The sequence below is a fragment of the Sapajus apella genome, unplaced genomic scaffold (genome assembly GCF_009761245.1).
Source record: "Sapajus apella isolate SASKATOON/1434 unplaced genomic scaffold, GSC_monkey_1.0 scaffold48, whole genome shotgun sequence".
Taxonomy (NCBI): Eukaryota; Metazoa; Chordata; class Mammalia; order Primates; family Cebidae; genus Sapajus; species Sapajus apella.
Window position 1 is genome coordinate 1,299,459 of NW_022436988.1, and position 16,865 is coordinate 1,316,323.

The following is a 16,865-nucleotide window of genomic DNA, read 5'->3' on the forward strand; positions in this document are numbered from 1 at the left end:
AAAATGTGGGGCCAGGCACATTGGCTCATGCCTGTAATCCCAGCACTTTGGCAGGCCGAAGAGGCCAGATCACCTGAAGTTGGAAGTTTGAGACCAGCCTGACCAACATGGAGAAACACCTTCTCTACTAAAAATACAAAATTAGAAGGATTTGGTGGTGCATGCCGATAATCCCAGCTACTTGGGAGGCTGAGGCAGGAGAGTCCCTTGAACCTGGGACGTAGAGGTTGCAGAAAGCCAGGGCTGCATCATTGTACTTCAGCCTGGAAAACGTGCAAAACTCCGTCTTAAAAAAAAAAAAAAGGAAAATGTGGGGATTTCCTGCAAGTGTATTTAACAGGAGCCACCAAGGCTAGTCCAGCAGGCAGACAGCAGAAGGGACACTCACAGTCGGGGCAGCAGCCATTAAACGCCATCCTGCAGATGCCACAGTTCTCATCGTTGGCCACCCAGAGCCAAGTGGCCACGCCGTTCCAGCACTTAATCTTCACCTTCATGGCAGCAGAGCCTGTAGAGAAAGGGAAGAGAATGACAGGCTAAATTTACTCTGCAGAGCTAGGAGATTTGGGCACCAAAATAGTAATAAGCCTGGCGCAGTGTGGTCCCAGCTACTCAGGGGGCCAAGGCAGGAGGATGACTCCAGCCCAGGAGTTCGAACCCAGCCTAGGAACATCGTGAGCCCCGTTTCTATTTTATTTTTCTTTTCTTTTTGAGACGGAGTCTTGCTCTGTCGTGTGGGCTGGAGTGCAATCTCAGCCTCCCGGGTTCAAGCCGGCCTCCCAAGTAGCTGGGATTACAGACGCGCAGCACCACGCCCGGCTAATTTTTGTATTTACAGTAGAGACAGGGTTTCACCATATTGGTCTGGCTGGTCTCAAACTCCTGACTTCATGATCCGCCCACCTCGGCCTCCCAAAGTGCTGGGATTACAGAGGTGAGTCATCGCGCCCGGCCTAATTTTTTTTTTTTTGAGACGGAGTTTCGCTCTTGTTACCCAGGCTGGAGTGCAATGGCGCGATCTCGGCTCACCGCAACCTCCGCCTCCTGGGTTCAGGCAATTCTCCTGCCTCAGCCTCCCGAGTAGCTGGGATTACAGGCACGCACCACCATGCCCAGCTGATTTTTTGTAGTTTTAGTAGAGACGGGGTTTCACCATGTTGACCAGGATGGTCTCGATCTCTTGACCTCGTGATCCACCCGCCTCGGCCGCCCAAAGTGCTGGGATGACAGGCGTGAGCCGCCGCGCCCGGCCCCTAATTGTTTTAAGACACGGGGTCTCCCTGTGTCGCCCCGCCGGCCTCCCAAGCAGCTGGGATTACAGCGTGCAACCACGCGCCGACTTCCCGCTTTTCTTTTTGATAGGGGTCTCACTGCGTTGCCCCAGCTGGTCTCCAGCTCCTCGGGGGAAGCGATCCTCTTGCCTCGGCCTCCCAAAAAGCTGGGAGTTCAGGCGTGAGCCCCGCGCCGGGCGCGCACGAGAACCTGCAAAGGATGCGACCGGCAAAATGGGGGACCAAAAGCCAACCCGCAGCAGGTCTGCCCGGCCGCCGCCCGCCGAGGCCGCGCCCGCGGGATCCCGCCGCGAGCCGAGCGCGCAGCCCGTGGGCGGGCGCGGAAACAAGGACCCCCAGGGGCTCCGGACACCCGCCGCGCCCGCAGCGCCCCCAGCCCTAGCGGACCGGGCGGGGCAGGCGGGGAGGGAGGGGCGCGCAGGCCCCGCCCCCAACGGCCGCCGCCCAACCCCCTGCGCCCTCGCACCTTCGCCGACCTAATCACGCACGGCCCTGCCCGCCCTTCCGTTGGCAGCGCTGACGTCCGCGCGGGAAGGTATAAAAACGACCACAGTCAGGCCCGGCTCCCTCAGCAACGCCCGCCGAGTCCCGCGCCGCAGTGCGCACGCGCGCCCCCGCCTCTCCCCGTCCCGCGCGCGCAGCCGTCCGCCGGCGGCCAATCAGTAGCCGCTCCGAGGCCGTAGCACCGGAAGGCCTCGCGCGGCGCCGGAGGTGACGTGCTGGCGTGCTGACGCGCGGGCTCGAGCCGATGCCCGATTCCGCGCCCGCCATGGCCGACAAAATGGACATGTCTCTGGACGACATCATTAAACTGAACCGGAGCCAGCGAGGAGGCCGCGGCGGGGGCCGGGGCCGCGGCCGGGTCGGCTCCCAGGGCGGCCGCGGCGGCGGGGCGCAGGCCGCCGCGCGAGTGAATCGAGGCGGCGGGCCTATCCGGAACCGGCCGGCCATCGCCCGCGGGGCGGCCGGCGGAGGCGGCAGGAACCGACCGGCGCCCTACAGCAGGGTGAGTGCGGAGGCCGGCCGCGCCGGAGGGCAGGAGGGGGCAAGCCGGGGCGGCTGGCGGCGAAGGCAGAGCCCGGCTGGCCGATAGGGCTGCTGGAGCGGCCGCCCGGAGGTCCGGAGGGTGCGTGCGGGCGGGCGCGTAGGGGGTGGTGGGCGGGGGCGAGGTCGTGCATTCGGGGTCCGGCCCGGGAGGCTGAGACCCTTTTCAACTCTTTGTTCCGGCCGCCGGGACCTCGTGGCGGCGGGAGCGGAGGGGTCGCGGGGCGCGGCAACAGCGGCGGGAAGTTAGTGGAAGGGAACTGAAGTTGCTGCCGCGGTGGGACCGTGCGGCCGCGTGCTGGGGCTGCTTGAGCGGCCGGGGGGAGCGCTGGCGGCCTCATCTCCGCCGGGTCCTCTCGGGCCGGGAGGAGGACGGGTCCGGGGTCGCCCCGAGGGCCGGGAAAGCCCTGGACTGAGACTCACAGGTCTGCTGTTGTTGTGGTTTTTTCTCCAGCCAAAACAGCTTCCCGACAAGTGGCAGCACGATCTTTTCGACAGTGGCTTCGGGGGTGGTGCTGGCGTGGAGACGGGTGGGAAACTGCTGGTGTCCAATCTGGATTTTGGAGTGTCAGACGCCGATATTCAGGTAAGAGACTAGGGGTTCTCGGTGAGCCGTTCGCCCTGCACAGGACGGATCATGTTTTGGGGGATGTGGCCCTGAGTCCCCTTCCCGCCTTGGCAAAGGGAGCCCTCCCAGCTCTGAAGGGCTGCAGGACAGACCTAGCGCCAGTAAAGCCAGGGTCAGTCCGCAGGCGGGTGCGAGCCTAGCCTAGCCTGAGGATCTGCTGCTCTTAGTCTGAAGATGGGTTCTGTGAGTGAAATCCTGCCAGGGCTTCCGGTTTCTAACACAAAGACTCATCAAATGTGAGTGGCTCTTGGCTGTTAGACTCAGCCCACTTGCTCTTTAAATTTTGTGCCTGTTTTAGTGGGCCAGTGAGACAAAAAGAATCTTCCTTATGTACCTTGCAGAGCAGAGGGAGCCTGTGTGTTTTTCTGGCTCTGTTTGACTTGAGTACTGTCTTAAAAAGACCTTGTAACTTGTGGTTTTATCACTCCCCACCCCCGTGTCCTGTCGGCGACATGATTCTCAAACCCATTGAAGCTTTTCTTTTAAAAAAAAAAAAAAAAAGAAGAAAGAAAGAAAAAGAAAAATTGAATCCCAACGGCATTTAAACTCGTTTTCTGGTTAAGAAGTCACTTTTTGGGAATCAGTTTTGGAGATGGCTGGGCAGGGTTCAGTTGTCCACAGCCTAGCCATTTGCCTTGGGAGGACAGAGTAGGGCCAGTGAGCACTCACAGTGTCTCAACACTTTTTTTAAGGTGGTTTCTAGCATCCACTGGAAACCGCTTTTGGTGAACTCCACTTCCCGCTGTGTGCCTGCGGCCGGAGTATCCCCACACTCTGGGTTCCCTCTCCAACTCCCAGCCTGCCTGAGGTCAGGGCAGTTTCCATGGCAGCGCTTGACTTCAGACTTTGCCGCAGGCTTGAGTAGGAGGAGAGGGAAAGGTGAGCCAGAATCTGCCTTTGGGGGAGGGGCTGGGGTCAGGGTTCCCAAGTCAACAGGCCCTTCAAGCTGGTCTGATATCAGACCAGTTCCCTTGCTCTTGATCTTGGCCTTTACAGTTTCTTGGAACAGCCCTTGGGTGTGTTGTACATTTCCTTTGTTGAAGAGGATAGTGGCTTAATTTTGTGCCCCTTTCTAGTGGGCTTTGCAACTTCCTCTGCCTGCATCGTGGTACACCTGTCAGGTCCCCTCAATAGCAGGAGCCCTCAGACCCAGGCGCTCTTGGAAGTTGCTGTCCCTCCTGCCCTTCCCTTCCCTCATTTCCCATTACCACTGCCCTGCCTCCCAGGGAACCACCCCCAAAACAACTCACTCCTCCAGGGCCTGTCCCTGGGCCACCGGAAGGAGCACGGTTTTGTTGCTTTTCTGACAACTGCTCTTTGCAACTCCAGGAGCTCTTTGCTGAATTTGGAACACTGAAGAAGGCAGCTGTGCACTACGACCGCTCTGGCCGCAGCTTAGGAACAGCAGATGTACACTTTGAGCGGAAGGCAGACGCCCTGAAAGCCATGAAGCAGTATAACGGTGTCCCTCTGGATGGTGAGTGTGGGCGGGGGGGACCCACGCTGATTGTGGGGCTTGTGGAGTTTGGGGCTGGCACCTGTCCAGGTAGGAATATGGGGTACCCCTGTGGCTGAGGACACTTTGCATTTGCCCCTTTGTCTCTCTCTTCCATCTGCCACCTCTCATGCTGCCCCACACATCTGGACCAACCTCTTGTGAACCCCCATCCAGCAAGCTACATCCCTCCCCTCCTTCAGCTCCTTCCGGAAGATTCACTTCTGTGAAGCCTTCTCAGAACCGCCATAGTACACCTCTGAGTGCGGGGCTGTAGTCGTAAAGACAAAGGTACCGGTTCTTCTTCGTCAGGTCACCCACACCTCTCCACCCACGAGCACCCCGACACCTCAGCAAGCAGCCCACCTAGTCTGGACTGAGAAGGAGTGAGGAGGTGTTGGTGGGGTTGCTTCCTTGCCATTTTGTTCTCCCACCAGTATCTCCAGGCCATTTCCCTTGTCGGGGGCATTTGAGACGCACAGAGGCCCTTTCCAGTGTTTGCATGGAGACCAGGGTGTGGTGCCAGCTGAGTTGGTTTCAGAGCCTCTCAGAACGTGTCCTTTTGTATTCTTTGTCGCAGGCCGCCCCATGAACATTCAGCTTGTCACATCACAGATCGATACACAGCGGAGACCTGCACAGAGGTGACTTGCGGGGCCTCTAGGGAAGGGATTGGCCTGGGGTGTGGCTGCATCGCCCTTGGGGTCTTCCCAGGTATGTGAACAGTTCCATTTTCCTTGCTAGCGTAAACAGAGGCGGCATGACTAGAAACCGTGGCGCTGGAGGCTTTGGTGGTGGCGGAGGCACCCGGAGAGGCACCCGTGGAGGCGCCCGGGGAAGAGGCAGAGGCACTGGCAGGAATTCAAAGCAGCAACTTTCGGCAGAGGAGCTGGACGCCCAGCTGGACGCCTATAATGCGAGAGTGAGTCCGGGAGAGCCGGCTGGGGGCCTGGCCAGAGCCCCAGTGGTGAGCAGGCCTCAGTGAGTGCGAGCCACTTTCTCCTCTGTGTTTCAGATGGACACCAGTTAAACAGACCGGCAAATCCGTGTGGACAGGACCCAGGCGTCTCCTCTTGCTCCTGGTTGGGGAGCGGTGGCTGGGGCTGTGCAGCCAATAATGGATTTGTTTCTTTTATGTTTTAAAATAGGATTTAAAAACTCATGTAAAGGTTTTTTTTTTTCTTTTTTTTTTTTTTTTTTTTTTTTTTATTTCTGAAACAGACCTGTTTTGTACCGAGTTATTTTTGGGATAAATTTTACTGGTTGCTGTTGTGGAAAAGGTGGCATTTCCCCCTTTTCCATAATAAAATAGAAATGTGTGTAGAACTGGAAATGTTTGGTTTGTCCCACTGTTGGAGTCCAAGGCTGGGCCAGGACTTTGGTGTCTGTCCAGCTGGAAGGAGGGGGGAACCTGAGTGGAGGATAGAGGGAGCAGCCCCATCTGGTATTGGAAACCTACAGCTGGCGCGGGTTGCGGAGTGGGCTTACCGGCTCCTGGAGGGCCAAGGCTGCCTGCCTACCTTTCTCATCCTCTTTCCTGCCTCACACCTAATGCCTTGCTCTCTAACTCACCAGGTGGGAGGACACCTTTGCCGGGAGCCACCTGTTGACCCTTGTGCCTGTGCCTCCAGGTGAGGGGAGGTCGGATGGGGTGGGCTGCCCTGTGTGCTGCCCACAGCCAGAATGTCGCTGGGCTGTTCCTTTCCTTTTTGTACTCTGGTTTTCAGAGAAACATGCATTCAGCAGTTTTTGACTTTGTAGTGTAATTCCTTTGTTTTTCTATGCCTTTTTTTTTTTTTTTTTCAAACTTTGCCACATAATAAGGCAGGAGGATGTTCTCTTAGTTGTATATTTGATGAAGTAGCTGGTGGAAGCTGAGTGGCTCGACATCTGATACCTGTAATCCCAGCACTTTGGGAGGCCAAGGTGGGAGGATCTCTTGAGCCCAGGAGTTTGAGACCTAGGCAACGTGGCAAAACTGCGTCTCTGCTAAGAATACAAAAATTAGCTCAGTGTGGTGGCACGCCCCCATAGTCTCAGCTATTCCAGAGGTTGAGGTGGGAGACTCTCTTGAGCCCTGGAGGTCAAAGCTGCAGTGAGCCATGGTCAGGACACTGCACTTGAAGCTGGGCAGTGGAGAGATAGCCTTCTGCCCCTTGATGCTGGGTTGGTGACAGCACTTCAAGAATGAGATGGGAAGGGGGACTGAGTGATGCTTTGTGCAGACAGCGAGCTGGATTGGCAGCCTGTGCCCTATGGGTACTTGGAACCCCCTCTGCCTCAGGCAGTCCTGTGGTTTTGTGTTGGTGGGCGTGTCTGTAGTCCCAGCTACTCTGGAGGCTAAGGCAGGAGAATCACTTGAACTCAGGAGGCAGAGATTGCGTTGAGCCAAGATCACGGATCATGCCATTGCACTCCAGCCTGGGCAAAAAAGAGTGAAGCTCTGTCTCAGGAAAAAAAGGAAGGCACAGGGTTTGGCCCAGATTGGACGCGTGACTTAAGCATAGCTAAGCTGAGTTATACTTGGGGTGTTCAACTGTGTGGAGAGAAGGGAAGCCCTGTTCTTCCTGGTCCCTTTCCCTGGCCAGCATGGGTTGAAAGTAGGAACTGGCCAGCCCTGGGGAGGAGAGGAAGCACTCCCGTGGGACTTGGAGCTCTTCCAGGGTGGCTCACGGCCTGCCCAGCTCTGCCTTCATTCTGAGGACCTTGGAGAGGGTCTCAGGTGCAAGCGAGCAGCTCCCACAGGTGCTCTGGCTTCTGGCTGGTGTGCAGAGATCTGACGAGCAATCCACACTAAGAAGCAGATTGAATCAAATTGTGTTCCACCTCACATGGGTTAAGGGGCTACACTGTTGCTCTCAGACATCCTTTGTGATCCCATGAGATGGCTGTGTCTATACCAGGGAACAAAGTTGTAGTGGAAATGAGTGTAACTTTTGGTTCTTACCTTCGATGAACTGATGGTCTAATACAGGAAACGTAAAAATGATAGGTTGCAGTCTAGCCTAACGGGTGGAGTGTGGGACATGGTGGGAGCGTAGGCTTCACAAGCACTCCAAAAATAAAAATTAAAATGCACTCCTCCCTTTGGCTGCACCTCTGCTGGAAGTTCTACATACGTTTCATTTATCCTCTCAGCAATCTAGTGATACAGTCTCATATTAGAGTTTTAATTTGAGAGTTTCGCTCTGTCACCCAGGCTGGAGCACAGCGGTGTGATCAGGGCTGCTCACTGCAGTCTCAACCTCCCGGGCTGTTGATCCTCCCGTCTCAGCCTCCTGAATAGCTGGGACTACAGGCACATGCCACTGTGGCTGGCTTATTTTTTGTATTCTTTTTTTGTAGGGACCGGGGTCTCACTATGTTGCCAGGCTAATATTGAACTCCTAGACTCAAACAATCGTCTCACCTTGGCCACCCAAACATTACAGGTATGCCACCATACCCAGCCTCATTTTAGAAGTTAAAAGGAAGTGGCCAGGCACGGTGGCTCACACCTGTAATCCCAGCACTTTGGGAGGTCAGGGCGGGTAGATCACAAGCTTAGGAGATCGAGACCATCCTGGCCAACATGGTGAAACCCCGTCTCTACTAAAAATAAAAAAAAATTAGCCGGGCACGGTAGTGCATGCCTGTAGTCCCAGCTACTCGGGAGGCTGAGGCAGGGGAATTGGTTGAACCCAGGAGGTGGAGATTGCAGTGAGCCGAGATCATGCCACTGCACTACAGCCTGAATGACAGTGTGAGACTCCGTCTCAGAAAAAAAAAGGAGGGAAGTTGGTTTTCTTACTCCACAGATATGTGGGGTCTGCTGCACTTCAGGTACCCATTTCAGGTGCCAAGGAAACCAGCAGTGAATGAAACACAGAATCTCTGCCCTTGTAGAGCACGTGTTCTAATGAGAAAAGACAGAAAACTGAAATGCAGGATGTCAGATGGTGAAAAGGCTGCGGAAGAAAACCAAGCAGGGACTGGGGAGGAGTTGGGCAGGGCCTGGCTGGTCTTAGTTCTGCAGGGTCAGAGGCCTGAGCTAAATTAATGGGCATCTAGGGAAACGCATCACTGGCGGAGAGAATGGCAGGTGCAAAGGTCCCGAGCTTAGAACACACTTGGGAGGTTCAGGAACAAGCCAGGCCAAGACATGGCTCAGGTTGGGTAGGCAGCAGGATGCAGGGCATTAATATCTGCCCTTGCTAGGCCTTGAAGGAAGGAGCACTTCGAGGACATCACCCAGAGGTGGTCTGCCTGGGGGAAGAGCCACCAGTATGGGGAGGTCATGGGCTGGCACCCGGCATGGAGGCCTTGATGCGGATGACACCTGGAGGCAGAGGCCGTAGAGTCAACTTTTAGTTCTGTTTTGTTTTAAAAATGTAAAATATGTAAAGTGCTTTCTTTTTTTTTTGTTTGTGTTTTTTTGTTTTGAGACAGGCTGTTGCCCAGGCTGGAGTGCAATGGCATGATCTCAGCTCGCTGCAACCTCCGCCTCTGGGATTCAAGGGATTCTCCTGCCTCAGCTTCCTGAGTAGCTAGGACTATAGACGTGCTCCACCACACCCAGCTAATTTTTGTATTTTTTTGAGATGGAGTTTTGCTCTTGTTGCCCAGGCGACAGGGTTTCACTGTGTTGACCAGGCTGGTCTCAAACTCCTGACCTCAAATGATCTTCTGCCCACCTTGGCCTTCTAAAGTGCTGGGATTACAGGTGGCAGCCACTGTAAGACAGCGTGCCCAACCTAAAGTTTTTTTTTTTTTTTTTTGGAGACAGTTTATTTCTGTCGTCAGGCTGAGGTGCAGTGGCATGATCTTGGCTCACTGCAACCTCTGCCTCCCAGGTTCACGCAATTCTCCTGCCTTAGCCTCCCAAATAGCTGGGACTACAGGTGCACACTGCCACACCCAGCTTTTTTTTTTTTTTTTGAGACGGAGTTTCGCTCTTGTTACCCAGGCTGGAGTGCAATGGCATGATCTCAGCTCACCGCAACCTCTGCCTTCCAGGTTCAAGCCATTCTTCCGCCTCAGCCTCCCAAGTTGCTGGGATTACAGGTGCCCACCACCACACCTGGCTTTTTTGTGTTTTTAGTAGAGACAGGGTTTCACTGTGTTGGCCAGGCTGGTCTCATGTCTTTCTCCTGATTTGCCCGCCTTGGCCTCCCAAAGTGCTGGCATTATGGGTGTGAGCCACCAGGCCAGGCCTCAAGTAGCCTTAAAACTTAAGAGGCCAGGCATGATAGCTCATGCTTGTAATCTCGACACTTTGGGAGGCCAAGGCAGGTGGATCACGAGGTCAGGAGACCAAGATCATCCTGGCCAACATGGTAAAACGCCATCTATACTAAAAATACAAAAATTAGCTGGGTGTGGTGGCGGGCGCCTATAATCCCAGCTACTCCAGAGGCTGAAAGAGGAGAATCGCTTGAACCCGGGAGGCAGAGGTTGCATTGAGCCAAAATCGTGCCATGTTAAAGAAGGTAGACACAAATTTTATGAAACGTCCAGAATAGGTAAATCTAGAGACCAAAGGGAGATTAGTGGTTGCCAGGGGCTAGGGAGTGACTGCTAGTGGGTAGGTTTTTCTTTTTTCCTTTTTTTTTTTTTTTTGGGAGACGGAGTTTCGCTCTTGTTACCCAGGCTGGAGTGCAATGGCGCGATCTTGGCTCACCGCAACCTCCGCCTCCTGGGTTCAGGCAATTCTCCTGCCTCAGCCTCCTGAGTAGCTGGGATTACAGGCGCGTGCCACCATGCACAGCTAATGTTTTGTATTTTTAGTAGAGACGGGGTTTCACCATGTTGACCAGGATGGTCTCGATTTCTTGACCTCATGATCCACCCGCCTCGGCCTCCCAAAGTGCTGGGATTACAGGCTTGAGCCACCGCGCCTGGCCCGCGGGTAGGTTTTTCATTTGGAATTCGATGGTGGTGGATGTGACATGGTGAACAGAGGGAAAGCTACTGACCTGTGCAATGACTTTAAGTGGGCTAACTTTATAACATTAATTACATCTCAATAAACATTTTCAGATACCCTCCAGTGAGTGAGTAACACCATTCCCCCGGAGGGTGCTGGAAAGGCAGTTTGGTGTGTACCAGTTTGTACCAAATTTAACCACAAAAAGGAGGGTTTAACCCTTTAGTGATTATTGAATGCTACATTTTTTTTTTTTTCAATGAATGAGAAGTTCTTATGTTGCCTCAAAACACATAGCCTCATCTCCTCAAGTGCCAGGACAACTTGCCTGAGCCACTGCTGCTCCCCTGAATGCTACGTTTTCAACTAAAAACTGGTTTTCTTTTCCTTAATTTTTATTGGGCGGTGGGAGGGGCAGGGTCTCACTGTATTGCCCAGGCTGGATTCCAACTTCTGGGCTTACGCAAACTTCCCAAGTAGCTGGAATTAACAAGCAGATGCCACCATACCCAAGTATAAGCAAGTTTTTTTTTGTTTGTTTTTGAGACACCCTGTCACCTGGACTACAGTGCAGTGGTGCAATCTCGGCTCACTGTGACCTCCGCCTCCTGGATTCCAGCAATTCTCTTGCCTCAGCCAAGTAGCTATGATTACAAGCACCTGCCATGCGTCCCTAATTTTTTTGTATTTTTAGTAGAGATGGGGTTTAACCATATTGGCCAGGCTGGTCTCAAACTCCTGACCTCAGGTGATCTGCCCACCTCGGCCTCCCACAGTGCTGAGATTACATGCATGAGCCACCGTGCCTGGCCTCTAGTTTTTTTCATTTTCAGGAGAGATGCTGTCTCCCTAAGTTTCCTAGGCTGGTCTTGAACTCCACAACACAAGTGATTCTCCCATTGTGTTCAGCCAGCATTTTTCTTGTTGTTGTTGTTGTTTTGAGATGGAGTCTCGCTCTGTCACCCAGGCTGGAGAAGAATGGCGTGATCTCGGCTCACAGCAACCTCCACCTCCAGGGTTCAAACAATTCTCCCTGCCTCGGTCTTCTAAGTAGCTGAGGTTACAGGCACCCGCCACCATGCCCAGCTTTTTTTTTTTGTATTTTTAGTAGAGAGAGGGTTTCAACTGTGTGAGCCAGGATGGTCTTGATCTCCTGACATCATGATCTGCCCGCTTCAGCCTCCCAAAGTGCTGTGATTACAGGCATGTGCCACTGTGCCCAGCTTCCAGCTAGCGTTTTTAAAGGTGCATCTGTGTTGTACCTTGTCTAAGACTATTCCCCTTTTTTTTTTACTTTTTTTTTTTTTTTTTTTGAGAGGGAGTTTTGCTCGTGTTGCCCAGGCTGGAGTGCGATGGCACAATCTGGGCTCACTGCAACCTTCGCCTCCCAGGTTCAAGCAATTCTGCTGCCTCAGCCTCCAATGTAGCTGGCATTACAGCCGTGCGCCACCTTGCCCAGCTAATTTTTTTTTTTTTTTTTTTAAGTAGTAGAGACGAGTTTTACCATGTTGGCCAGGCTGGTCTGGGACTACTGACCTCAGGTGATCTACCCGCCTTGGCCTCCCAAAGTGCTGGGGCTCACAGGCGTAAGGCACCATGTCCAACCAAGACTATTGGCATGGATATACCACATTTTTTTCGTTCATCTGTTCATGGACATTTGGGTTGTCTCCACTCCATGGCTTTGTGAACATTTTTATATACATTTTATATGAACTTATGTTTTCATTCTAGGGTAGAATTGCTGGGTCATGAGATAACTAACTTTTTGAGGCACTGCCAGACTTTTCCAAAGCAGCTGCAGCATTTTATGTTTCTGCTAGCAGTGTCAGAGGGTTCCAGTGTCTCCACATTCCCACCAACGCATCTTTTTTAGCTTAGTCATCCTACCGGGTGTGAAGTTGTATCTCATTGTGATTTTGCGTTGCAGTGTCTGCTTTATGATCTTTTTTTTTTTTTTAATGTCTTTGATCTCTATCTTTTTTATGTCTGGATTGAATAGATATCCATTTACCATGGGAAAGTCTTTCCTCCCTGGGAAATTTGCAGGACTTCACTTGGAAACACAGATATCCTACATGGAATTAAATGTTCTGTTATCAGTGGCACTCATCACATTCAACAAAATAACGTCCTAACAGGTTGATTTTGTTAGGTATAACGAATACCTGAACTCTAGTTACATAAAGATTAGGATCATGTCTCCCTTCATACTACCTTATCTCATTAACTTTTGGAGAAAAACTTGTCTCAGAAGTGCTATGATATTCTTCCTGAAATGGACATCAGCATTTTTTTTTTTTTTTTTTTTTTTAACAAGGTCGGGTGTGGTGGCGCACACCTGTAATCCCAGCACTTTGGGAGGCAGATCACGAGGTCTGGAGTTCGAGACCTGCCTGGCCAACATGGTGAAACTCCCATCTCTACTAAAGATAAAAAAAAATTAGCCAGGCATGATGGGATGTACTGTACTCCCAGCTGCTCGTGAGGCTGAGGCAGAAGAATTGCTTGAACCTGGGAGGTGGAGGTTGCAGTGAGCCAAGATCACTCCATTGCACTCCAGCCAGGGCAACAGGGTGACACTCGGTCTCAAAAAAAAGTTTTTTAAATTGTTTTTTGAGACAAAGTCTCCCTTTTATGTTCCAGCTGGAGTGCAGTGGCACAAACAGCTCACTGCAGCCTGAACTCCCAGGATCAAGGGATCCTCCCACCTTAGCCTCCTAGCTGGAACTACAGGCACATATCACCATGCCTGGCTAATTATTGTTATTTTTTTTAAGAGAGGAGGTCTTGCTCTGTCACCCAGATGGAGTACAATGGTGCAATCCTGGCTCACTGCAACCTCTGCCTCCAGAATTCAAGCAATTCTGCCTCAGTCTCCTGAGTAGCTGGGACTACAGGCACCTGCCACCATGCCCAGCTAATTTTTGGTTTTTTTTTAGTAGAGACAGGATTTCACCATGCTGGCCAGGCTGGTCTTGAACTCTTGATCTCGTGATCCACCTGCCTCGGCCTCCTAAAGTGTTGGAATTACATGCATGAGCCACTGCACCTGGCCATAATTTTTAAAACTTTGTAGAGATGGGATCTCACTCTGTTGCCCAGGTTGGTCTCAAATTCTTGGGCTCGAGGGATCCTCCTGCTTTGGCCTCCTGAAGTGTTGGGATTATAGGTGGGAGCCACCAAACCAACATAGCCTATTAATATGAGCCTATTTCTCTCTTTATGAATTTCCTGAAGTGTTATAATGTTTACATTCTTATTTATACAAAAGAAGGGACAGGCTGGGCATACATCTTCGCTTTTAGTGATTCAGCTTTTGTCTTTTATGACCCTGACAGTTTCGAAGGATACTGTCAGCTACTTTGTAGAACATCCCCCATTGGGAACTCTGACCTTATAACTGGACAAGGTTTATTTAGTTAGTTAGTTAGTTTTTTGAGACAGTCTTACTCTGTCACCCAGGCTGGAGTGCAGTGTCGCAATCTCAGCTCACTGCAACCTCTCTCCCAGGTTCAGGCAATTCTGCCTCAGTCTCCCGAGTAGCTGGGACTACAGGCGCATGCCACCACGCCTGGCTAATTTTTAGTAGAGACAGGGTTTCACCCTGTTAGCCAGGATGGTCTCGAGCTGCTGACTTCGTGATCCACCTGCCTCGGTCTCCCAAAGTGCTGGGATTATGGGCATGAGCCATTGCCCCCAGCCTATTTTTGTGTGTGTGTGTGTTGACATGAAAACCACAGCTACCATGTCCTCTTTTTTTTGCTTTTTGTCAGCATTTCCCAAACATCCTCTTCTCAGTGCATCGTGGAGATACACAGCACAAGTCTCTCCAGCTCCTCCTGGTCATGTCAGTTAGGTGGTGGTTGCAGGGGTTTCTCCACTGCATGGCTACTGTTTTTGTTTTCTGTTTGTAATCCATAAATACTTTGAGATACTTCCAGACTACGTGAATGTCTGTTTCATTTCCAAGTTATACCCACTAACTTCAGCATCCACTGGTGGGTCTCACATGCAGTAATTACTAACGTAGTTTGCAAAGGTGATTTTCATGTTTTCCTCATTCCTTTGACATCTATTAATTGGAATTCATCTCCAAGAAAGCACAGTCCCTTCTCCACCTTTTCCTCTTTTTTTTTGAAATAGTCTTGCTCTGCTGCTCAGGCTGTAGTGCAGTGGCTCAGTCATGGCTCACTACAGCCTCGACCCCCTGGGCTCATGCAGTCCCCCCATCTAAGCCTCCTGAGTAGCTGGAACCACAGGTGCTCGCCACCATGCCCAGCTAATTTTTTGTTTTTTTTGTAGAGATGGGGTTTCCCCATGTTGCTCAGGCTGGTCTCAAATTCCTGAGCTTGCCTCAGTCTCCCAAAGTGCTGGGATTGCAGGCAGGAGCCACTGCACCTGGCCTACTGTTTATTTCTTTAGATATTTATATCAGTATACACTCAAGGGATGTTTGTTTTTTTTTTTTGTTTTTTGTTTTTGTTTTTTTTGAGACGGAGTTTCACTCATGTTACCCAGGCTGGAGTGCAATGGCGCCATCTCGGCTCACCGCAACCTCCGCCTCCTGGGTTCAGGCAATTCTCCTGCCTGAGCCTCCTGAGTAGCTGGGATTACAGGCATGCGCCACCATGCCCAGCTGATTTTTTGTATTTTTAGTAGAGATGGGGTTTCACCATGTTGACCAGGATGGTCTCGATCTCTTGACCTTGTGATCCACCCACCTCGGCCTCCCAAAGTGCTGGGATTACAGGCTTGAGCCACCGCGCCCGGCCCGGGATGTTTGTTATAAGCTACAATCTGATACTGTTTTCATGCTCTGATTGTTACAGCTTTGGCCACTGGGAGCTCCTGGAGAGTCTCCTGTGCCCTGTCCTTATTTAAGCATTTCATTGTTTTGGGATGTCTTCGGTTTTCCCTGGCCCAGCTCTGGACTCAGCTGCTTCTCCAGGGAGCTCTCCCTCACTGGAGACTCGGTGTATAATTTTCATAAATGTTTATATGGCTTACATGTGTTAGCTGATATTATTAAGAAGTCACCTTGGGATGGACTGGCCAACTGATTTGTTGGAAGATAGCAATAAACAATAATCAAGAGATTTTAATGTTAAGCCGCAAGAGTACCAGAAAATAAATCTGTTCGTTTTAATTACATCAGCTTGTCTATGATCATGTAGCCTAAAGTAGGCCACAATTAATTTTTGTGTTATCTATACATGATGTTGAAGCAAATTATAAAATGTTTTAGCATGTTAATTAGTTGTTCATTAATATCTATATATAAAAATTAATGTGAGATATATTTAGTATATGAATCCTTTATATACAAGTAATTCAAGTTACTATTAATGATATCATGGACTTCACATTCCTTTTTTTAGTTTGTGTTGACCATATAAACATCCAAGAGTTGGCCAGGCACAGTGGCTCATGCCTGTAATCCCAGCATATTGGAGGCTGAGGCAGGCAGATCACCTGAGATCCAGAGATCGAGACCATCCTAGCCAACATGGTGAAACTGCATCCGTACTGAAAAAAAAAATTGCCTGGGCATGATGACGCATGTCTGTTGTCTCAGCTAGTTGGGAGGCTGAGGCAGGAGAATCACTTGAGCCCTGAGGGTGGAGGTTGCAGTGAGCCGAGATTGCACAAGTGTACTCCAGCCTGGCAAAACAGTGAGATTTCATCTAAAAAAACCAAAAATCCAAGAGTTCACGATGCTGCTTAAGGAAGGATGCCTCATGTGCCTTTGGAAGTTGTAAGGGCACTCATCAAAACTGGCAAATAAGACTGGGTGCAGTGGCTGACGCCTGTAATCCCAGCCCTTTGGGAGGCTGAGGCAGGCAGATCACCTGAGTTCGGGAGTTTGAGACCAGCCTGACCAATATGGAGAAACCCCGTCTCTACTAAAAATACAAAATTAGCTGGGTGTGGTGGTGCATGCTTGTAATCCCAGCTACTGAGGAGGCTGAGGCAGGAGAGTTGCTTGAACCCAGGAGGTGGAGGTTGCAGTGAGCAGGACTGCACCATTGCACTCCAACCTGATCCAACAAGATCGAAACTCCATCTCAAGAAAAAAAAACCTGACAAATGAAAGAATTGGGCAATTGATATCTTTTCTGGCTGGGCGTGGTGGTTCACGCCTGTAATCCCACCACTTTGATGGGATCAAGACATTAAGACTATCCTGAGGCCGGGCGCGGTGGCTCACGCCTGTAATCCCAGCACTTTGGGAGGCCGAGGCGGGTGGATCACGAGGTCAAGAGATCGAGACCATCCTGGTCAACAATGGTGAAACCCCGTCTCTACTAAAACTACAAAAAATTAGCTGGGCATGGTGGCGCGTGCCTGTAATCCCAGCTAATCAGGAGGCTGAGGCAGGAGAATTGCCTGAACCCAGGAGACGGAGGTTGCGGTGAGCCGAGATCACGCCATTGCACTCCAGCCTGGGTAGCAAGAGCGAAACTCCGTCTCAAAAAAAAAAAAAAAAAAAAAAAAAAA

The 16,865-nt window shown here is 51.4% G+C and overlaps 2 protein-coding genes and 1 long non-coding RNA gene across 5 annotated transcripts in view; 2 read left to right on the forward strand and 1 right to left on the reverse strand.

Annotated features, from left to right (window-relative positions):
* LOC116525496 (anaphase-promoting complex subunit 11) overlaps positions 1 to 1,903 on the reverse strand; it is a 6,682-nt gene extending 4,779 nt beyond the window's left edge. The window contains exons 1-2 of one of the 3 annotated variants that reach the window (XM_032241326.1): positions 1,769 to 1,903; positions 389 to 508 (exon numbers count right to left, since the gene is read on the reverse strand). In XM_032241326.1, the coding sequence (XP_032097217.1) occupies positions 389 to 497 (109 nt within the window). In that variant the 5' untranslated portion in view covers positions 498 to 508; positions 1,769 to 1,903. Of the gene's footprint in view, positions 1 to 388; positions 515 to 1,758 lie in introns of those variants that run through there. The other 2 variants (XM_032241324.1, XM_032241327.1) reach the window with 2 other exon arrangements.
* Positions 1 to 16,865, forward strand: part of LOC116525497 — a 19,541-nt gene that overhangs the window by 1,570 nt on the left and 1,106 nt on the right. The gene's annotated exons all lie outside the window — the stretch shown is intronic.
* Positions 1,759 to 15,518, forward strand: ALYREF (Aly/REF export factor). Its single transcript, XM_032241315.1, has 7 exons — positions 1,759 to 2,298; positions 2,791 to 2,922; positions 4,294 to 4,441; positions 5,040 to 5,103; positions 5,204 to 5,381; positions 5,475 to 6,090; positions 15,197 to 15,518. The coding sequence occupies exons 1-6, from the start codon at positions 2,041 to 2,043 to the stop codon at positions 5,487 to 5,489; spliced, it is 795 nt and encodes a 264-aa protein (XP_032097206.1). The 5' UTR covers positions 1,759 to 2,040; the 3' UTR covers positions 5,490 to 6,090; positions 15,197 to 15,518.

Bases quoted from the DNA above. Each gene is read 5' to 3' on its own strand.
- ALYREF (XM_032241315.1), top strand. From the start codon at position 2,041: ATGCCCGATTCCGCGCCCGCCATGGCCGACAAAATGGACATGTCTCTG. The intron at 2,299-2,790 runs GTGAGTGCGGAG...TTTTTTCTCCAG, and splicing joins GACCGGCGCCCTACAGCAGG to CCAAAACAGCTTCCCGACAA. The intron at 5,104-5,203 runs GTGACTTGCGGG...TTTCCTTGCTAG, and splicing joins CAGCGGAGACCTGCACAGAG to CGTAAACAGAGGCGGCATGA.